Consider the following 19,574-nt stretch of genomic DNA (forward strand, 5'->3'; position numbering starts at 1 on the left):
ACATTTAAAGTGGCTTCAAAAGTAAGAAGTTTCTCGGAAGAAGAAGACAGTTCTGTTAATATTCTCAAATTCAACATTGCAATTAGTATTTGCCAAAGGAAGAGGGAGCTGTAAGACTGTCTCTTCAACTTTACTAATATGAACAAATATTAGAGAATCTGACATGAATAAATGATGGAGAGAAAAGGAAGGAAGGACAATTAAATACTATTTTACAGAATACTGATTTAGCACAGGGAGCTCCTTTAATAGTATATTCAAGTGCTAGTTACATTTCTCCTTTTTTCTCAACTTAAGGGCACTGGTATTTTTCCCCATCACTAACTCTTTTCCCATAAGAATTTGAATTAAAGTGCTAAAGAATGTTTAAGAGTGCTTATACAGGCCATAGCACACCAACATGTGTGCACTGCGTAGATATATCTAGCACTGAAAATTTCTGAGCCTAAACCTTGTTTTGTGTTCTACACTTACATGATAATCAATTCCTCCATTCAAAATTTAATTTAGACCAATATCCATGTTAGCTGATTAACAACATACAAACCAACTCCAAAGTCTAATGTGAAATAGTTTCTACCAAGATCTACTGATAAAATCTACAATCTAGGTTTTAAGCTTAGTTTCCTAAAAGTAATTGTGATTTAATGGAAGCAAAATCCGCATCACTAATTCATCACAGGTACCCTCGGTTCTGTTTTTGTTTTATGGCAGTTCCATTCCTAGCATGGCATATGCTGATGCATTTTCTTCCAACTTTTTGAGATGAAAAGATCTTTACTTTTGAGAACAGTCACTAAAAGATGTCCTACATAGTATTCACGTATTTGTCCCACTCCATCATTACTTCCCAGGGAGATAAGGAAGGTAAGCGATCCTAAAGAGGAAGCACAAGATTATTTACAAAAGAAGAAACAAAACTGTTATCTGACTCACCATCTGAACTTGCCAGAGTACAATTGGCTCTAATAACTCAGTTTCCACAGTTGGAAAGCTTGTGTGGATTTCTTAAAAAAAAAAAATTAGGCTTGATCAATACTTTTCAGGAGGTTACCAAGATATTAGACTGAAGCGCCAACAGTACTTCCATTAGCTTTAGTGTTTATAATATAATAATAATTATAATAATAATATTATAAAATAATATAATTATTTTAATTTCTCTTTAGAATCTTAGGAGGATTTTTTTTAAGAGTATACCAATCCATGCCAACAATTGGTTTACGTATTGATTTTTCTATTTTCCAATTCAACATCCATTCTGTTTAGGAAACATTGAAAATATTGTACAAAAAAACAGCACAAGAGTGTATCAGATCTAATTATCTCTCTGCAATTCTAGCTTCAAAATACTATTAGATTTTGAATTAGATACGGAGAAATATTTGTTGCATTTTAGTTAAGGATGTGCATCTCTGAGAGACAAAAGATGTAATTCATAGTCTGACCTGGTTTATAGACTTTCAGAGGCTTCTCAGTCAGGCTGTTGATAATATTGGACACCACAACGTTTGCATGGAGCTGAGCATGATATGCCATCTTTGGTTCTTTCACATCTGAGCAGTCACCAATGGCATAGATATTGTCATATCCCACAATCTGAAGGTAGTCATTCACTTTCAAAGCACCATTATTTGCCAGCTGGTCTCCTAAGTATATTAGACACAAGGAAGTCATCTATGAATGTCAGCGGCTAGCACAAAACTACATGTACTAGTATCATATGGGTCATCGCACTTTTTGATTTTTTAGTATTAAAAAAAAAATCCTATTTGTATTTCAAATAAGATGAAATCTGAGATACACATAAAATAGTTAGGAGTTATGTTTGCCTACTTTATTCAGCGAAGTCTCAATTTTGAAAAATGGGTTGGATCATGAATCACAATCACAGCAAATCTATTTAAACAAAAGATCACTATGCTCTTTTTATACCCTATCACCATACATATCGGTACATACATCTGCTTTTATTTGTATCCTGCTTTTTATTATTTTTACAAATAACTCAAGGCGGCAAACATACCTTCCTCCTCCTATTTTATCCACAATAACCCTGTAACGTGGATTGGACTGAGAGAGAATGGCCCAAAATCAGCCAGTTGACTAAAGCAAACTTCTGGTCTCTTGCTTTCCTGCTTGGTGTCTCAACCACACCACCAAACTGGCTCTTAATTTAATCTATTTAAATTTAGATTTATTTAAATTTAATTAATTTAATCTGCATTTAACACCAAGCTGCGTGCATAAAATATTGCCATGTCAAACATATATCTGATGAAAAAAGGTATTCTATTTATTTCATGAAAGAGCCAACCCTGTGAATAATCTTCCAACTGTTCATTTAAAAAGGTTGCAGTATTAAAATTAAATATAGTCAATCGTTTTTTTAAAAAAATACTGAAATATTGATAAAGAATGATAGCTAGGATTTGAAATAGAGTGTGGAACCTGCAATAATTAAGAATTTGTGGACAAAATTAACTTACTGAATGCGCTGCTATATGCTGAAGAGTTTATTTTTATTCCAGTGCACGGAATGACCAGATCAGCAGCAACCTCTGTTCCTTTATCAGTCTTCACCATCATGTTCTCTTTGAATTGGTTTAAAGACAGCATATGGAGATTAGAAACTTTCTGACCTATTAGGAGAACCAAAAAGCAGACACTGCATTTCACTGAACTTTGAAGGTATAATACCTACAGTACTTTTGGCTTTAAGATATTACACTTAACAGCTTGTTGATTAATTTTAATTCTATTAATTAAAAACATCCAGCTTTCCATCCTTTAATCCCATCTGTCTCTCCTAATTATAAAGCAAAACAATTTGTTTCCCATCATGCAAAATATAACAAGCAGTTTTAGCCGATGCAATTGAAATTAAAGCAGTGGATTAGATTATCCTGTTAGGATGGGAAAAATAGATGGCAAGGCATGGCCAATTATTTCTTATACAAAGCAAGAAAAGTAATTGGTGATCATTAAAAAAAAAACTGAGTAAGTTTTGAATCCAGGACTATCTACCACAGGTCGTCCTTGACTTACAATCACAACTGAACCCCAAACTGTTGTTAAGCAAGGCAGCCATTATGCAAGTTTTGTGCCATTTTTGTTGTGGTTCGCCAGCGGCTGAGGTCTCAGAGAGCGAGGGTTGAGATGAGGGGCCTGCGTGTGATGCAGGAATGGGTTCAGACCTATGAGAGAGTGAAATGCTGCCTTTGGAGATTATGGAGGCTGGCAGCAGTGATGCAGAGGCCTCCGAGGAGCCTGTGCCCAATGCGCATACTGGAAGGAAAGAGGAGCTGCAGCAGCACAGGCGACTTGGGAGTAAGGCTACAAGGTAATGGCCCCTCCCTTAAGAGAGAAAAGCCAGCTGAGAAACCAGAGTCCTTTGCAGGAAGCAAAGAAGTTGTTGCACTCAAGCCTTGTGGACGTTCGGAGTATCTTGGTTGGTGTTTGGAGACTCTCTGTGTTTGAAATATTTCTTGGCAACTTTATCTAGTGTTCTTGGCAGCCTTGCACCTTGGCAAGGCTCGTTCTTATCAGAGACAATTAGTTTTAATAGCCTTTTAGCCGTGAAGAAATGGAATTCGTAAAGAATCATTAAAAGGTTTTGCTGTTATTTCCATTTCGTGTTTGTTTCCTTGGAACAAGGTTTGGGTCAGAACAATTTTAGAAACTTTCTGGCCACAATTGTTAAAGTGAATCACTGCAATTAAGTTAAATGAATCTGGCTTCCCCACTTTGCTTGTCAGAGAAGATTACAAAACGTGATGTGACCCCTGGACACTGCAATCAACATGAAATAGATGCCCATTGCCAAGCACCTGAATTTTGATCCCGTGACCGTGGGAATGCTGCAACAATCATAAAGTGTGAAAAAACGGCCATAAGTCGCTTTTTATAACGCCGTTGTAACTTTGAATGGTCACTAAGCAAACCGTTGTAAGTCAAGGACTACCTGTAGAGCCACGTCCCCCTATTTGATCAGAAGAGAAGGGGATAAATGTCATGAAATTGGAGAAAAGGGGAAATGGATCCGTTCTATGGCCCTTCTGCTGTAAGGTACTTTGCCTAGAAAAAAAAGAATAGGGTAAAGGCAGTTTACTGGGACATCTAACGACTGTACAGTTGTTGAAATTCAACAGGGAAAAAGATATTCAGAGCATGTGTAAGCATGCACATCATAGCTGCACATCATAGCTGTTGCCACTCCTTCAAGAGCTTGCATCTCCTCTTCCTGTGCTCCCTCCAATGCATATGAAATGGAACTGCCCAGAGGTCTTTAACATCTAACATGTACAGGTCAGTTTTAAAGAGAGATTTTTCATCAAGCAGAAAAGGAAACATGACATGCCTGCCTCGGTTTGAAGATGGACCTGCAAGCCTCTAAACTTACAAATCTATCAAACGTACAGCAGCAAAAGCGATGCTCCTTTTCCAAGATACTGCTCTCGTGTATTTTAACAAAGAAACTAAACCCACGACAGTAGTTACACTTGACTAAAGGGTACCTTACTTTGAATTTGGTCATCATACCCAAATGCAACAGGTCTTACAAGAAACAGCCTTAGTTTTAGGTATAGAAATATCTAGATCATACCTAAGGTAGACAATAAGGTGCAAGCTATATTGTTTGTATGCCACGTGTCTTTTTTTATGCCTTTAGGCTCAAAGCATTTATTTTCTGTCTATGAAAATAAGGCATTAAAAATAGAATTTTTAAAATGTCAAATAAACCTGCCTCTAATCTCTGGTAAATCTGTCCAGTGATATGTTCTTTGAGTCCTATAGAGATCAGATAGAGTATATTTTGACCACCATCTGGAATACTACATATCCCTTTAAATGCACAGCAAAAATCAGAGCCTTGATGTAGGTTCCCTATCACTGGAAAAGGCCATCTGTAGGGTTTAGTGATCTTGAAGAAAAGTGTTAGACCAATAACAAAATTCAATACCCAACAAGAGATGGACTCCCTGCTGTGTAAGGGTCTCCTTCACCGCCTCCCTGACTCTGGGAAGAAGTCCATCATCTGCCAATGCCATTTTTGAATGAACAAGTGTGACCTGGGAACATAAACATTAGCACGTTCGGTTGGTGAAAGTTATTTAGCAAACATCCATTGCCATATTGCAAGATTACGGTTGATCGGGGTGCCCAACCTTGGCAACTTGAAAACTTGTGGATTTCAACTGCCAGAATTCCCCAGCCAGCCATTGTAGGTACTTTTTTGCCACTGAAAAGCCATGTAATGTTCCAGATGTCATGGGGTAACTTCGCTGTGAGAAGACTACAGTGTTTTTCCAAACCTAAATTCAGATGTCCATCAAATTCTGCAACATTTTGGTAAAGAGATGAAGCTTAAATGTTACGGGCCAGAAATTCCAATAGTCAAAAAGACAATGTATTGGATGTTTCTGCCTTACATGAGAAGCTGTATTCAGTTCCCTTTATAATTCAGTTATTCACAAGAATTACACTAATAATTAGCAAAGTGGCTAGCAGGAAAAATTGATGTGAGCATTCATTCATATCTATTAAGTTTTAGCCTCCAGTCCTACAAATTTTTACTTGAAAATAAGCCTAGTAGAATTCTCCTAAAATATGGGGAGCTATATTTTTAAGACTTCTCTCTTGGACGGCATGCTGAGGAGCATAATCAGTCTTGCTCATAGTCCAGAACTAGGAGCAAACTAAAAGTAAAAAAAAAAAAGAATGTAGCTAGAACACATGAAATCATTATTATTCTACATTGACCAGATGTTTCCAAAAAGTCTGAAAGTAAGCAAAAAAGTTCTGACAATATTGCAAACTATGTCTTTGCTATTACAAGCAAGAAATTTTTTTGCTAATAATGAAGAGAAATTGTCACATACAGACGCCTAAAGAATAGCACATATATATGAAGCCAGACATTTGAAAAGGAAAAGATTTCATAGGAAATTTATCAATTCCAAAAAAAAGTACAGAAACAGCATTCACAAGTTTTAAATACAAATCAGCCTTGATTGCTGCTTTTGTCAACTTCTTTATCCTAAGTCTTTACAGATCACTCTTTTCAAGTGGCTTGCTACTTGATAAAATGACAATAAAATTGGTTTGTCAATGTTAGGTAAATAAATAGTGAGACGGTATTGAAGTACAGTAATTAGGTAGGAAGGAAGCCTTCTCTTCTGTCACTCCCACCCTTTGGAATATACTCCCTGCCCCAGATAACAGATAGCAGATAATCAGAGTTGGAAGGGACCTTATAGATCATCTAGTCCACACACCCACACCCCACACCCCCTCCAATCTCTTCTTGAAAATCTCAAGTGATGGCACTCCCACAACTTCCGAGGGCAACTTCTGTTCCATGGGTTGATTGTTCTCACTGTCAGAAAGTTTCTCCTTATTTCCAGGTTAAATCTCTCCTTGTTCAGTTTCCATCCTTTATTCCTTGTCGGCCTACAGGCGCTTTAGAAAATAGCTTGACCCCTTCCTCCTCTCTGTGGCAGCCCCTCAAGTATTGGAAGACTGCTATCATGTCTTCCCTGGTCCTTCTCTTCACTAGACTAGCCAGGCCCAGTTCCTGTAACCATTCTTCATATGTTTTAGCCTCCAGTCCCCTAATCATCCTGGTTGCTCTTCCCTGTACTTTTTCTTGAGTCTCACCATCTTCTTTATAATGTGGTGAACAAAACTGGATGCAGTACTCTAGGTGTGGCCTTACCAGGGCTTTATAGTGTGGTATTAGTACTTCCCTTGATCTTGATTGTATCCCTCTGTTAATACAAGTTAGGATTGCATTAGCTTTTTTGGCGGCAGCTTCACACTGCTGGCTCTTATTTAGCTGGTTGTCCACTAAGACTCCAAGATCCCTCTCACAGTTACTTACTGCTATTGAGCCTGGTTTCACCCAGTCTGTATGTATACTTTTGGTTTTTCTTGCCTAAGTGTAGGACTTTACTTTTCTCTACATTGAATTTCATAATGTTAGATAGGGCCCAGTGTTCAAGTCTGTCAAGATCCATCTGGATTTTGAGCCTATCTTCTTGGGTGTTAGCTATTCCTGCCAGCTTAATATCATCTGCAAATTTGGTAAATTCCCCTTCTATTCCCTCATCTAAGTCGTTAATGAAGATATTGAAGAGTACTGGGCCTAAGACTGAACCTTGTGGCACCCCACTACGTACTTCCCTCCATGTAGACTTAGACCCATTAAGGACGACTCGTTGAGTACAGTTTGCCAGCCAGTTGCGAGTCCATCTAGTGGTGGTGCTATCTATTCCACGTTTTTCTAGCTTACTAAGAAGTATGTTGTGGTTTACTTTGTCGAATGCCTTGCTGAAATATAAATATATTATGTCCACAGTATTTTGCTGGTCTATTAATTTAGTCCCTGTGTTGAAGAATGAAATAAGATTGGCTTGGCATGATCTGTTTTTAACAAACAAAGCAGCATCCCTCCCATTCTCTTGGCCTTTCAGAAGAGTTTGGAGACCGGGCTCTGCTGAATCACACGGGACTCCACACACAACCTTGGGAGTGGCTACCGTCTTAAGAAGCCCACCACCACCTAGAATACTAAATCCAGTTTTGGTCACCACACTATAAAAAAAGATGTTGAGACTTTAGAAAGACTGCAGAGAAGAGCAACCAGGATGATTAGGGGACTGGAGGCTAAAACATATGATGAGCGGTTGCAGGAACTGGGCCTGGCTAGTCTAGTGAAGAGAAGGACCAAGGGAGACATGATAGGAGTCTTCTAATATTTGAGGGGCTGCCAAAGAGAGGAGGAGGGGGTCAAGCTATTTTCTAAAGCACCTGCAGGCCAGACAAGGAATAATGGATGGAAACTGAACAAGGAGAGATTTAACCTGGAAATAAGGAGAAAAACTTTCTGATAGTGAGAACAATCAACCAGTGAAACAGCTTGCATTCAGAAGTTGTGGGAGCTGCATCATTGGAAGCTTTCAAGAAGAGACTGGACTGGCATTTGTCAGAAACTGAGTACGGTCTCCTGCTTGGGCGGGGGCTAATCTTTTAAAAATGTTTTTAATTCAAGTATCCTATTCTTGTCTTAACTGTCACCTATTGAAATATGACTTTTATAGGGTTTTTATGTTTTGAACTATATACTGCCCAGGGTTGCTCTGTGAATGAGATGGCTGGATATATAGATAAATAAAACTACACTCCTCTCACATTCTAAAAAACCCAAACTGAATCAGGCAACACAGCTGGCCCCCAACCTCACCCCAATCCAGCTTACTCCCCTATCCTCTTCCCAACCCTCTGAAGGTCTGACAAGGCATTTACACCACGTGCAGTTCACATGTAAAGACAAATTTAGCCTCCACAGACATTCCCAGAGAAGCACCGTTGTAAACCAAATTATAGTTTCTAAGATTTTATAAAAGTTGAGGAACTTTAGAAGCTGAATGTCAGGACTCCAACAAATCCACCCCCATTCAAATCATAAGTCTCTAGCCGCGTATCTCAGAGAAAATAAACTTGATTTATTAGAAGTGGCTGTGTTGGTGTGAACTGAATGCAGCCGATACTAAAATACATCATTCATTTCCTCCTTGACCCTGATCTCCCCCCTCACCCCACCCCGGATTTATATTCTCCAATGGAACACATCCATAGCCAAGAGTCATCAATCATGCTCTCCAGTAATATTCTTGCGCTCCAACAACTTTGGGCTGCCAGGGCGATTGTCTAGGCACTTAAGGAATGCACTGTTTACCCACACTCCCTTTTTCTGGCAGCTAAAAAGACCAAAGGAGTATCTTTTTAGTTGACACTGAATTGATATAATTCATACTTATGTATGATTTGGCAGTATCTCAAAAATGCATCCAATCTATTCTCTTTCCTTTTTGGTGTGTGTCAACTCTAAGAGTTTGTAGCTGCTCATTTAGTCTTTGTTGACTCTGGATAATAAGGAATTTTAACTTTCAAAGCGATAACATAGTGACTGAGTGACAGGATGTGACTTCATACCTCCTTGTTAGGATAGGTTGTCTGAACTTCTGCAGCCATTTCAACCCCGGCAGAACCGCCACCTACGATTACCACCCGCTCAGCTTTTTCCACCTTTTAGGACCCAAAAGAAAAAAAAACAAGATGGAGTCATACTGTTCAGGATTCCATTACTTTAGATAACACATGGCTTCAGACAGGCTATTTCAACAGGAATCTTTTCTCTAACTAGAAAGAGAACTGATACTTAGAAATCCTTGGCAGCCTTGATCAAAAAATTTTTTTTCTTCATTCAGGATATATTGTCTATTCCTGTGATTGCGAACCTATGAGCCATTTGTGCAGGCACACGAGCCCCAGCCAAACTTACCTGCACTGCGCATGTGTATCCCTCCCAGGTGATTTTCAGCCTGTTTGAGGCCGTTTTGGCCTCCCATAGGCTCAGGGGAAGCCTCTGCGGCCTTTGGAGGCTGAAAAAATGGGCCCGTTTTCACAACTTCCAGGATTTCCAGAAATACCAGAAGTGGCCAAAATGGGCCCATATTTTGGCCCCCAAAGGCTGCAGAGGCTTCCCTCAAGCCTCTGGGAGGCCGAAAAAGGCCTCAAACAGGCCAAAAATTAGCTGGGAGGCACACGCATGCGCAGTGCAGGTAAGGGGGGTTGCCGGCATGCGCGCTTTCGGCACACTACAACAAAAAGTTTCGCTATCACTGGTCTATTCTATGTTCAACCAAATGATCCAAAATTCCCAAGGCAAATTTTGGGTATGCCTAACCTGCTTTTTCTCACAAATTCTAACTGCAAACATTATGCTCCTCTTTATAGAAATAGGGAGGGGGTGTTGCATTAGATTAGTGTTGTTGCACTTACAGCTTGACTATCTTAAGTGGTTCAAACTGATAATAGTCACACTAGAGATAACAGCAGAATTGATATGATGGATAATATTTCATCTTGTCAGTAATAAAATTGGGCTTCCTCACTTCCACACACCAAGGTGGCATCTTCAGCATAAATGAAGTATGCTGATACGATATAAGCTTGTATGTACTCGCCCAGAGTAAAAGCTCAGTGATTTCATTGCAGCTTATATAGATTACTGTCAGCCGCAAGCAATCAGAGCCACTCATGAATTACTAAAGTCAGTAACTCTATTAATAATCTACCACTTCTATTGTAAGAATCCCCCCTTGCCTTCTCCCGGGAATGACCAGATAAAGCTTCGTGGACCTTGAAGAGTTCAAGCTTCAGTCACTTGTGACTGCACAAGGATACCAAGCTAGGCCCTTGCTTGACCCTTCCTTCCAGCCCGCCTGGCAATTTCTCACTCAAGGAGTTTTCCAGGTTGAGCAAAATTAGATATATTGGCTTTGGGTTTTGTTTCTTTTCTTTGATTTTGTATGGTTTACAAGTAGTCCTCAATTTGCTACCACAACTGAGCCAAAAATTTACGTTGTTTGGTCCTATTTGTTACGGTTGTTAAGTGAATGACTGCAGTTTTCAAGTTGTTAAGTGAATCTGGCTTCCCCATTGACTTGCTTGTCAAAACGTCGCAAAGACGATCACATTTGGTTTCCACTTGGTTCTAGCATCTGCTTGCCACTGTCGTAGCCACAGCAGACGACGAGAAGTGATGTTGGAGGCCGGGGCCCTGGAGGAGAATCGGGCTGCATGCAGGGAGGAGTCGGCCGCTGAATTCAGCCGCCGCCACCAATTTGTTGATGTCCTGATGCATTCTGATTTCCTCAGGGAGAATCCTAGCTTGTAATTGGCGAAGCCAGAGAAGGGTTGTCCTAGTGAAAAAGGAGGTGGGTGCAGCTGCTTGAACCGCCCAGGCGTTGGCCTGGTGTGTTCCGCGGAAATTTTGTTCTGCCTTGTTGTCCTCTGTCTTAAGGGACACTGCAACCGTCATAAATATGAACCAATTCCTGGGCATCTGGATTTTGATCACATCATCTTAGGAATACTGCAATGGTTGTATGAAAAATTGTAATGGTTGTATGAAAATAAAATATTTTATTTTATTGTTTTACAAATGAAAGCAAATATACGTGTCCCAGGATAGTGATGTGAGATTAAATTTAGGTTGGTCACCATTTTTTTTTAGTTTGATGTTCATAGTTCAGAGTCACGATTACATGAATTGAGTGGTTGTATACATTTCCTAAGCTGAATTTTGATTAATTTCCTCAAATATTTCAGGCACTATAGAACTTGACTTGACAGAGAATCTTCTGTTACAGTTCCACCTACATGTGTTGAGAAATAGCCTGTAAATCCATTCAAAACAGTTTATCTCCAAGTTAGCAAACATTGTAATTAAAAACACTGTAATTACTTTAAGTAACCATTCTCTTTCCCATACAATTGATACATTTTATGTTACCTTTATTCATCATAGTAATGCTCCTACTTAAAAAATAAATAAATTCCTTTTTATGGATGCCACTAAACAAGCTGTTTTGAGAATATTTAAGCATGTTTCATAAACCGATGGGAAAAAATCGCAAATTTTCAAGTGAGGTGGGCAGAAGTCCAATTAAATGTTTTACAATAGTAGCAGTAATAATATTACTAATATGCTAGCAATCTTAACCACAGGCCAAGATTCTTATCTGCACGGCGAATGAAGTGAGGTGGCTAATTTGAAAGCCCAAGTCATACTTTTTAAAATATATTGCTAAAGAAAAATGTGATTGGAATCAATAACAAGCATTATATAAATACCATAAACCAGCCACAGATGGTCCCTACCAAGAAATTAACTAATACACACTTTACAGGAAAACAAAAGCAATGAACACCCCTTTCGCTTCTACCAATCATACCCACCTCTTTCACTATGTTCTCATAAGCCTGAATAGCCATCTCCATATTAATAAGTTCATTTAACTTCCCAGGAAAAGGCCCTTCACTCCCAGTGGCAAGGATCAGATGAGAAAATGAAAGCACCTAAGAAAGAATATCAGACTGAAGTTGCAGTTGTTGCAGAAGTTGTGTACTCTTTCACTAGTAACACATTTAGTTTTACAGGCACTCACTTTACCATCGTTCAGGAGGACCTGATGTTTCTCCAAATCAATCTCAATTACTTTGCCCTGCTGGAAACTGTCTTTGAAGGTCTCAGAGAAGGAGATAAAGGTTTTTTTTGCAAATCCTACAACATTATGCAGGGGGAAAAATGGATCAGTAGTAATTTATTAAAGAGCAGGGTGTCAAGGACCTCCACAAAACTTTTAACACATCTAAAGTGTGCGGATTCTCCAATTTTCATACCTTAAGCCTCATCAGTCAGTACTGTGGAAATAACAGCATACACTTTTAATGAGAAAATGTATCAGCATTATTTGCACATTTATGCTACGCTTTCAAGGCATAAATAAAATCAGAATAAATAAATAAAGTGTCCCACCTAGATAACTTTTTCTCAGTCCTACTAGTGGAATAAGTATTCCTGTTTGAAAACCACTGGTCCAATCTACACAAATAAATGGACTTTTTGCTACTTTAATTTGCCTTGATATTTCATTCGTTTTCCCCAATGTTTGAGAACCATCAAATCTGTCCCATGACGCCAGAGGTTACCTAAGTGCTCTGTTATTCTGTACTCTATTCTGTTTGTATGTACACTGAGAGCAGATGCACTGGAGGCAAATTCCTTGTGTGCCCAATCACACTTCATCAATAAAGAATTCGATTTCTATTTCTATTCTGTATTTTCACAAGATGGACTTTCCGGATATCTGGGATTACAACCATATTGATTGGAGGCAAAGGATACAGGAACTCCTTGACTTACAACTATTTCTTTAGTGACCATTCACAGTTATAATGGCACTGAAAAAAAGTGGCATAATTGTTTTTCACGCATAACTGCTGCAGCATCCTCAAGAAGCCGGTTTTATCCTAATTATCCTAAATTATCCTAATTATCCTAAAACAAAGTTTTCACCAGCTGGTGCCTTCCAGATCTCTGGCATTGCAAACATATTAGAGTCCAAGGAAGTTATGATTCAATATATCTACACAAGACAGTCCCAAATTGGAGGAAAGACAGCTCAAAAGAAACAGGAAATCCCCCACAAAAAGTTACCACTCTGTACAGAAGCCCGCAGAGCAGCCACATTGTGATGGAAGGAATCTCTCATGTCCACCAGGATGAAAGGGATCCCCCAATCCTGCAGGAGGCGGGCAGCTTCCATTCCTCCGAAGCCGCCTCCAACTACGACCACGCGGACAGAATCATCCACAGAGACCTTTGACCCCATCCTGAATCACACAGCAGCAACTGAAGGAGAAGGAAAGAGACCGAGATGCGGGATCATCGCTAACACGCGCCTTCTAGCTCAGGGGTCTCCAACCTTGGCAACTTTAAGTAAACTCGGCCAATGGCTAGATCAGCTAGAACAGGGATCTCCAATCTTGGCAACTTTAAGCCTGGAGGACTTCAACTCCAGGCTTAAAGTTGCCAAGGTTGGAGATCCCTGTTTTAGCCATTGGATGAGTTTACTCCTGCGTAGTATGGACTCCACCATGAGGTTCATCCTCCACCATGAGGTTTAGGGTATGGGGTTCTGGGTGTGCCACCAAACCAACCAACCAACCACCCAACCAATGATGGTTTACTGAAGAAACTAGACCAGAGGTGCACAAGACAATGGGTGAGGCGGGTCAAGACAGAATTTTGCACAACCATGGTATGGCTTGCTTAGATTGACCTCACAAACCTTTGTGGTTTGTGAGTTGGGTTCTGGGTGTGACACCAAAACAACCAACCAACCAACTAACGATGGTTTACTGAAGAAACTAGAGCAGAGGAGGTGCACAAGGCATTGGGTGAGGCGGGTCAAGCCAGAATTTTGCACAACCATGGTATGGCTTGCTTAGATTGACCCTCCATCTTTGTGGTTTGTGAGTTGGGTTCTGGGTGTGACACCAAAACAACCAACCAACCAACTAATGATGGTATACTGAAGAAACTAGAGCAGAGGAGGTGCACAAGGCAATGGGTGAGGCGGGTCAAGCCAGAATTTTGCACAACCATGGCATGGCTTGCTTAGATTGACCCTCCACCTTTGTAGTTTGTGAGTTGGGTTCTGGGTGTGACACCAAAACAACCAACCAACCAACTAACGATGGTTTACTGAAGAAACTAGAGCAGAGGAGGTGCACAAGGCAATGGGTGAGGCGGGTCAAGCCAGAATTTTGCACAACCATGGTATGGCTTGCTTAGATTGACCCTCCACCTTTGTGGTTTGTGAGTTGGGTTCTGGTTGTGACACCAAAACAACCAACCAACCAACTAACGATGGTTTACTGAAGAAACTAGAGCAGAGGAGGTGCACAAGGCAATGGGTGAGGCGGGTCAAGCCAGAATTTTGCACAACCATGGTATGGCTTGCTTAGATTGACCCTCCACCTTTGTGGTTTGTGAGTTGGGTTCTGGCTGTGACAACAAAACAACCAACCCAACCAACTAACGATGGTTTACTGAAGAAACTAGAGCAGAGGAGGTGCACAAGACCATGGGTGAGGCAGGTCAAGCCAGAATTTTGCACAACCATGGTATGGCTTGCTTAGATTGACCCTCCATCTTTGTGGTTTGTGAGTTGGGTTCTGGCTGTGACACCAACCAACCAACCCAACCAACCAATGATGGTTTACTGAAGATACTAGAGCAGAGCAGGTGCACAAGACAATGGGTGAGGCGGATCAATCCAGAATGTTGCACAACCATGGCATGGCTTGCTTAGATTGACCCTCCACCTTTGTGGTTTGTGAGTTGGGTTCTGGGTGTGACACCTAACCAAATCACTGGGTTGGGGGGGACGGGGTGTTAACTGAAGAAATTGGAGCGGAGGGGCATGCCACACTATGGCCGTGGATCGGACCCACGAGCTTTTCCAAAGCGCGAGAGATGGGATGGATGGGGCTCCTCAATCACAAACCTGCTTTCCAGCTCCGGGTCGCCTTTGCTCTCCGCCGCTCAGGAATGTTCTGCGGGAGGAAAGGGCGCTTCTCCCGCCCGCGATCTTTCCCAGGAGAAACGCAGCCGGTCGTTGCAAAAAAAAAAAAAAAAGAAGAAGAAGAAGAAGGAGGAGGAGGAGGAGGAGAAAGAAACGCGCAGGGCTCTTCCGAAGGAGTCCTTTCCCTCAGTGAGGAGCAAGAGAGGCCAAACCGCTCCACGAGACACAGCTTCCGGGAATGACTCGCGGAAAGTTGGAGAGGCCGATCTTAACTTCTTCTTCTTTTTTTTAGCTCCACGGAGGAAGCCGCCAAGCAACGGACTTTATTATGTAGTATATCTCGCCGTGGCTGATACCGCAACCGGTCGAGCCTCTCCGCCCTTTCAGCGCTGCTCTCTCTCTCTGCCCTCTAGCGGTCATCTGGGGTATCGTTAGGCCCCAATGGAGGCGAAACTTTCCTCGCGTCTCCAGTTCTGAGGGAAGCTTTTTTTGGCCGCGCGTGGTCGTCGCTCGCACGAGCTCTGTTAAAAACGACTAGACGCTCCGGAGTTCGCCGGGCTTTTCTCTTTATTACCCCCTTGGCGATCGCCTCAAGGGTTTCGGTCTAGAGGCGGAGAACTATGGGTTCTCCACAGAAATGCGAATAATACGAGGGAAAGGTCAGAATACAGAATAGAATAGAATAGAATAGGAATAGAATAGAATAGAATAGAATAGAATAGAATAGAACAGGAATAAGAATAGAATAGAATAGAATAGAATAGAATAGAATAGAATAGAATAGAATAGAATTCTTTATTGGCCAAGTGTGATTGGACACACAAGGAATTTGTCTTGATGCAAATGCTCTCAGAATACATAAAAGAAAAGATACATTCGTCAAGAGTTAAGAATTATAAGTTACAACACTTAATGACAGTCATAATAACAGACTCTCCTGCTCTAGCAGGGGGTTGGACTAGAGGACCTCTAAGGTCCCTTCCAACTCTGTTCTTCTATGATTCTATAGGGTACAATAAATAATCAAATCATACTAGGAAACAGTCAATATAAATCGTAAGGATACCAACGACAAAGTTAACAGTCATACAGTCACAAGTGGGAGGGGATGGGTGATAAAGGGTGATGGGAAGATTAATAGTAATAGTAGTGCAGCCTTAGTAAATAGTTGGACAGTGTTGAGGGAATTATTTGTTTAGCAGAGTGATGGCATTTAGGAAAAAACTGTCCTTGTGTCTAGTTGTTCTGCTGTTTAGTGCTCTATAGCGTCATTTTGAGGGTAGGAGTTGAAACAGTTTATGTCTGGGATGTGAGGGGTCTGTAGATATTTATATTTTTATTTATAAATATATAAAAATAGCTATATGAATATATTCTCATCTTTTGGATAATTTATTCTAACTATGTACATCGGAGGCAAGCTGTGCTAGAGGCAGAAGGTAGAGACACCTGTGATTTCTCTGTCGGTTTTTAGTTGTAACATGACCTTGTTTTAAAGGCATGGAGCTTTCCCTGTAGTTAAAAATAATAACGATTTGCCATGCATAATCATGTCGTTCATTCATTCATGTCAACCATCATATTCTGTACAAATAAAATGCATTGAACTGGTTTGGCGCTTCTCACTAAGGAAGATGCGTTTTGCCTGCCGCTAGGAAAATATATGCGTTTTGAACTTTGGTTGATGGTGGCTTTTCTTCTTCATTGTTTCTGGAGATATATGCACAGCTCTTATATCTAGAGTTTAAATAACATTTAGATACGAAAAGTCAAAAGCTTGGGAGCCATTAATTCTATCTGGAACGGTGTTTCTCCACCTAAGCAACTTTAAACTGTGTTGAGTTCAACTCCAAGAATTCCCCAGCCAGACTCTATTCTAGAAGTAAACGTGGTAACATTGGATTGTATGGAAAAGGGAATCAGATTAACTAGGAAAAGAACAGAATAGAATAGAATAGAATAGAATAGAATAGAATAGAATAGAATAGAATAGAATAGAATAGAATATAATTCTTTTTTGGCCAAGTGTGACTGGACACACAAGGAATTTGTCTTGGTGCAAATGCTCTCGGTGTACATAAAAGAAAAGATTCATTCATCAAGAGTCAAGAATCATCAGGTACAACACTTAATAATAGTCATAAGGTACAATAAGCCATCAAATCGTACTAGGAAACAGTCCATATAAATCGTAAGGATACAAGCAACGAAGTTACAGTCAAACAGTCACAAGTGGGAGGGGATGGGTGATAAGGAGTGATGAGGTTAATAGTTATAGTAATGCAACAAAGAGCCAATAGCCATTCGACTAGTTTATAAATATCGTCATATTACAGCATGCACACTGCATAGCTTAGATTGAAGAAAATGATGTTAAATTTGATGCAAAACTTCAACAAAAATACATGTCACCCAGAACAGATGTTCACAGGATTGTGGGGGGTGGGGAATCAGTGGGACTCTTTTTGGCTATTGCAATTTTATATCACTCTTCTCAAGATTCCTCTTTTTATTTGCACAGCAACCTTATGAAGGTCCGGCCACTTTAGCAAAGAAAGGTCTTTAGAGAAATTATCCAAACCCTGCTGGCCCTTAAATGAGATCTACTAACATTGCTTCCTTCCATTAATACTTTCCGGAAAACAGGATGCCTGTATTATCTTTTTAAATAAAATTTTATTTAAGTTAGAAGGAAAAATAAAATATAAGAAAACAAAAAATAAACAGGAAAGAAAATACAGATTCCTGCAATAGAAGAATGTTCTGCCTATGTTTTAATGTTCTCCTATGGATGAGCAATTTTGACAAGCAAGCTGTAACTTAATATTTAGGACAGGGTGGCTCAAGAATTGTGGGAATTGATAGATGCCAGTTCATAGAAAAGCCTGCAGCTGTATGTAATAATAATAATAATAATAATAATAATAATAATAATAATAATAATAATAAAAATATGGTAGCCATGATGATATCAAAACCTTGCCTTATTTTTAATGGGCACATACAAGACATGTTTAAAAAATCCACTTTTATTGCCCCATCTTGACTATTTTAACCACACCTTGGGGACACCACCAGAGGTGGTATTCAGCAGGTTCTGACCGGTTCTGGAGAACCAGTAGCGGAAAGTTTGAGTAGTTCAGAGAACTGGCAAATAGCACCTCTGACTGGCCCCGCCCCCAACTATTCTCCGCCTCCAATTGAGTCCCAGCTGATCGGCTGGGTCTTCTTTGGTTGCCCTGCACAGGAGAACAGAGCTGGAAAGCAGGCTAGTGGGGTGGGGAGGGAATGGGATTTTGCAGTATCCACAACCATAGAACCAGTAGTAAAAAAAATTTGAATCCCACCACTGGAACACACTGTTTGTTGTGGGTGTGGTTTCAAGTAAATTTGTTATGCATCTTTGAGTTAAAAGAAAGAGATATCCCTGAGGGATGATTAATTGTATTGGCTTCTGAAAATGAGGACTGGGATCAGATGCTGTCTGTGAATAATTGTCAGTTTATGGCATTTCCCCCCCCCCCAGGGTGATTAAATAGCTCCTGTGCCTTGGTCAGAGGGTCCAAATTTTTCAATCCGGTAATAAGCAGCAATATTCGAATTTATGCCAGAGAGTGTAAAGCAGCTAGCTTGAGAAAGATCAAACATCTAATTAATTTTTATGTAGGTTTCCAAATTCCATATCTTGACAATTATTATTTTTTTAAAATTAAACTTGGAAAAATAGCATACAAGGTTTGGTGTTCCCCAGAAGGCATCATTAGGGAAAACCAGCACACCTTTGCTTTTTAAAATATTTGTGTTGACCTTTTTGAGTTAAATCCCTCTTTTGACAATAGGAGATTATCATCCCAGCATTGCTTGCTTTGCTAAACTTAAAGCATCCTTCAGTCAACAGCAAATGTGGTAAAGACAACTTATGTCACAATGGTCAATTCTGTGAAAGGCCTTGCATCTGTTTGTAATGAAGTACTGTCAATAAATAGCATCTAATAGACAGGTGTTCATAACAGACCGCACCCAGCTGCTAATGGACGAAATTTAAGCAAGAAAAATGGGGTGGTATTGCCTTAATAATTAAAACCTGGGCTTGTCAACTGGAAGGTTGGCGGCTCAAGATCCAAGTACTTAATGATAGGGTGAGCTCCCATTACGTGCCTCAACTCCAGCCAAACTAGCAGTACAAAAGTGTGTTTCCACCTCTGCTTATCCCAGGTTCAGAGATATTGTCAGAGTGTTTGCAGCGTGACTACTATTGTGAGACAACCCAGAAACACAGCACAGCACACCGAGGCTTTGTCTTTTAACAGTGGTTTATATATAAGACTGCTATACACATACATAGATGTGTTAGGCACATACTGTTGAGGTAATTCCCCGTTAGGAGAATGAGTGCACACAGGGAGATGTAGTGAGAGTAATGTTGAATAACACACACACAGCACACAGCTACACTGTACAGTAAAAGGTAGGTTTTTACTTCCGGTAAATGGTTAAGCAAACTCCAACAAACAGTCCAAGTCATTCACGGTTAAAGCAGTCAGTTTTAAGTCCAGGGATAATCCAAATAACCAAGTCCAGTATCATAAACAGTTCAATAACAGACTTACATCAAATCCAAGAATAACTATG

General features: G+C 40.2%; 1 protein-coding gene across 1 annotated transcript; it reads right to left on the bottom strand.

Moving 5' to 3' along the window:
* Nucleotides 1-226: 226 nt before the first annotated feature.
* On the bottom strand, nt 227-15,323 carry AIFM2 (AIF family member 2, ferroptosis suppressor). Its single transcript, XM_087932320.1, has 9 exons — nt 14,925-15,323; nt 13,070-13,264; nt 12,018-12,133; nt 11,809-11,928; nt 8,998-9,090; nt 4,964-5,072; nt 2,490-2,642; nt 1,449-1,649; nt 227-877 (listed from the first exon to the last, which is right to left on the bottom strand). The coding sequence occupies exons 2-9, from the start codon at nt 13,242-13,244 to the stop codon at nt 723-725; spliced, it is 1,122 nt and encodes a 373-aa protein (XP_087788446.1). The 5' UTR covers nt 13,245-13,264; nt 14,925-15,323; the 3' UTR covers nt 227-722.
* Nucleotides 15,324-19,574: the final 4,251 nt, after the last annotated feature.

The sequence above is a fragment of the Pseudonaja textilis genome, chromosome 4 (assembly GCF_049901715.1).
Source record: "Pseudonaja textilis isolate UNSWEBS1 chromosome 4, rPseTex1.2, whole genome shotgun sequence".
Classification (NCBI taxonomy): domain Eukaryota; kingdom Metazoa; phylum Chordata; class Lepidosauria; order Squamata; family Elapidae; genus Pseudonaja; species Pseudonaja textilis.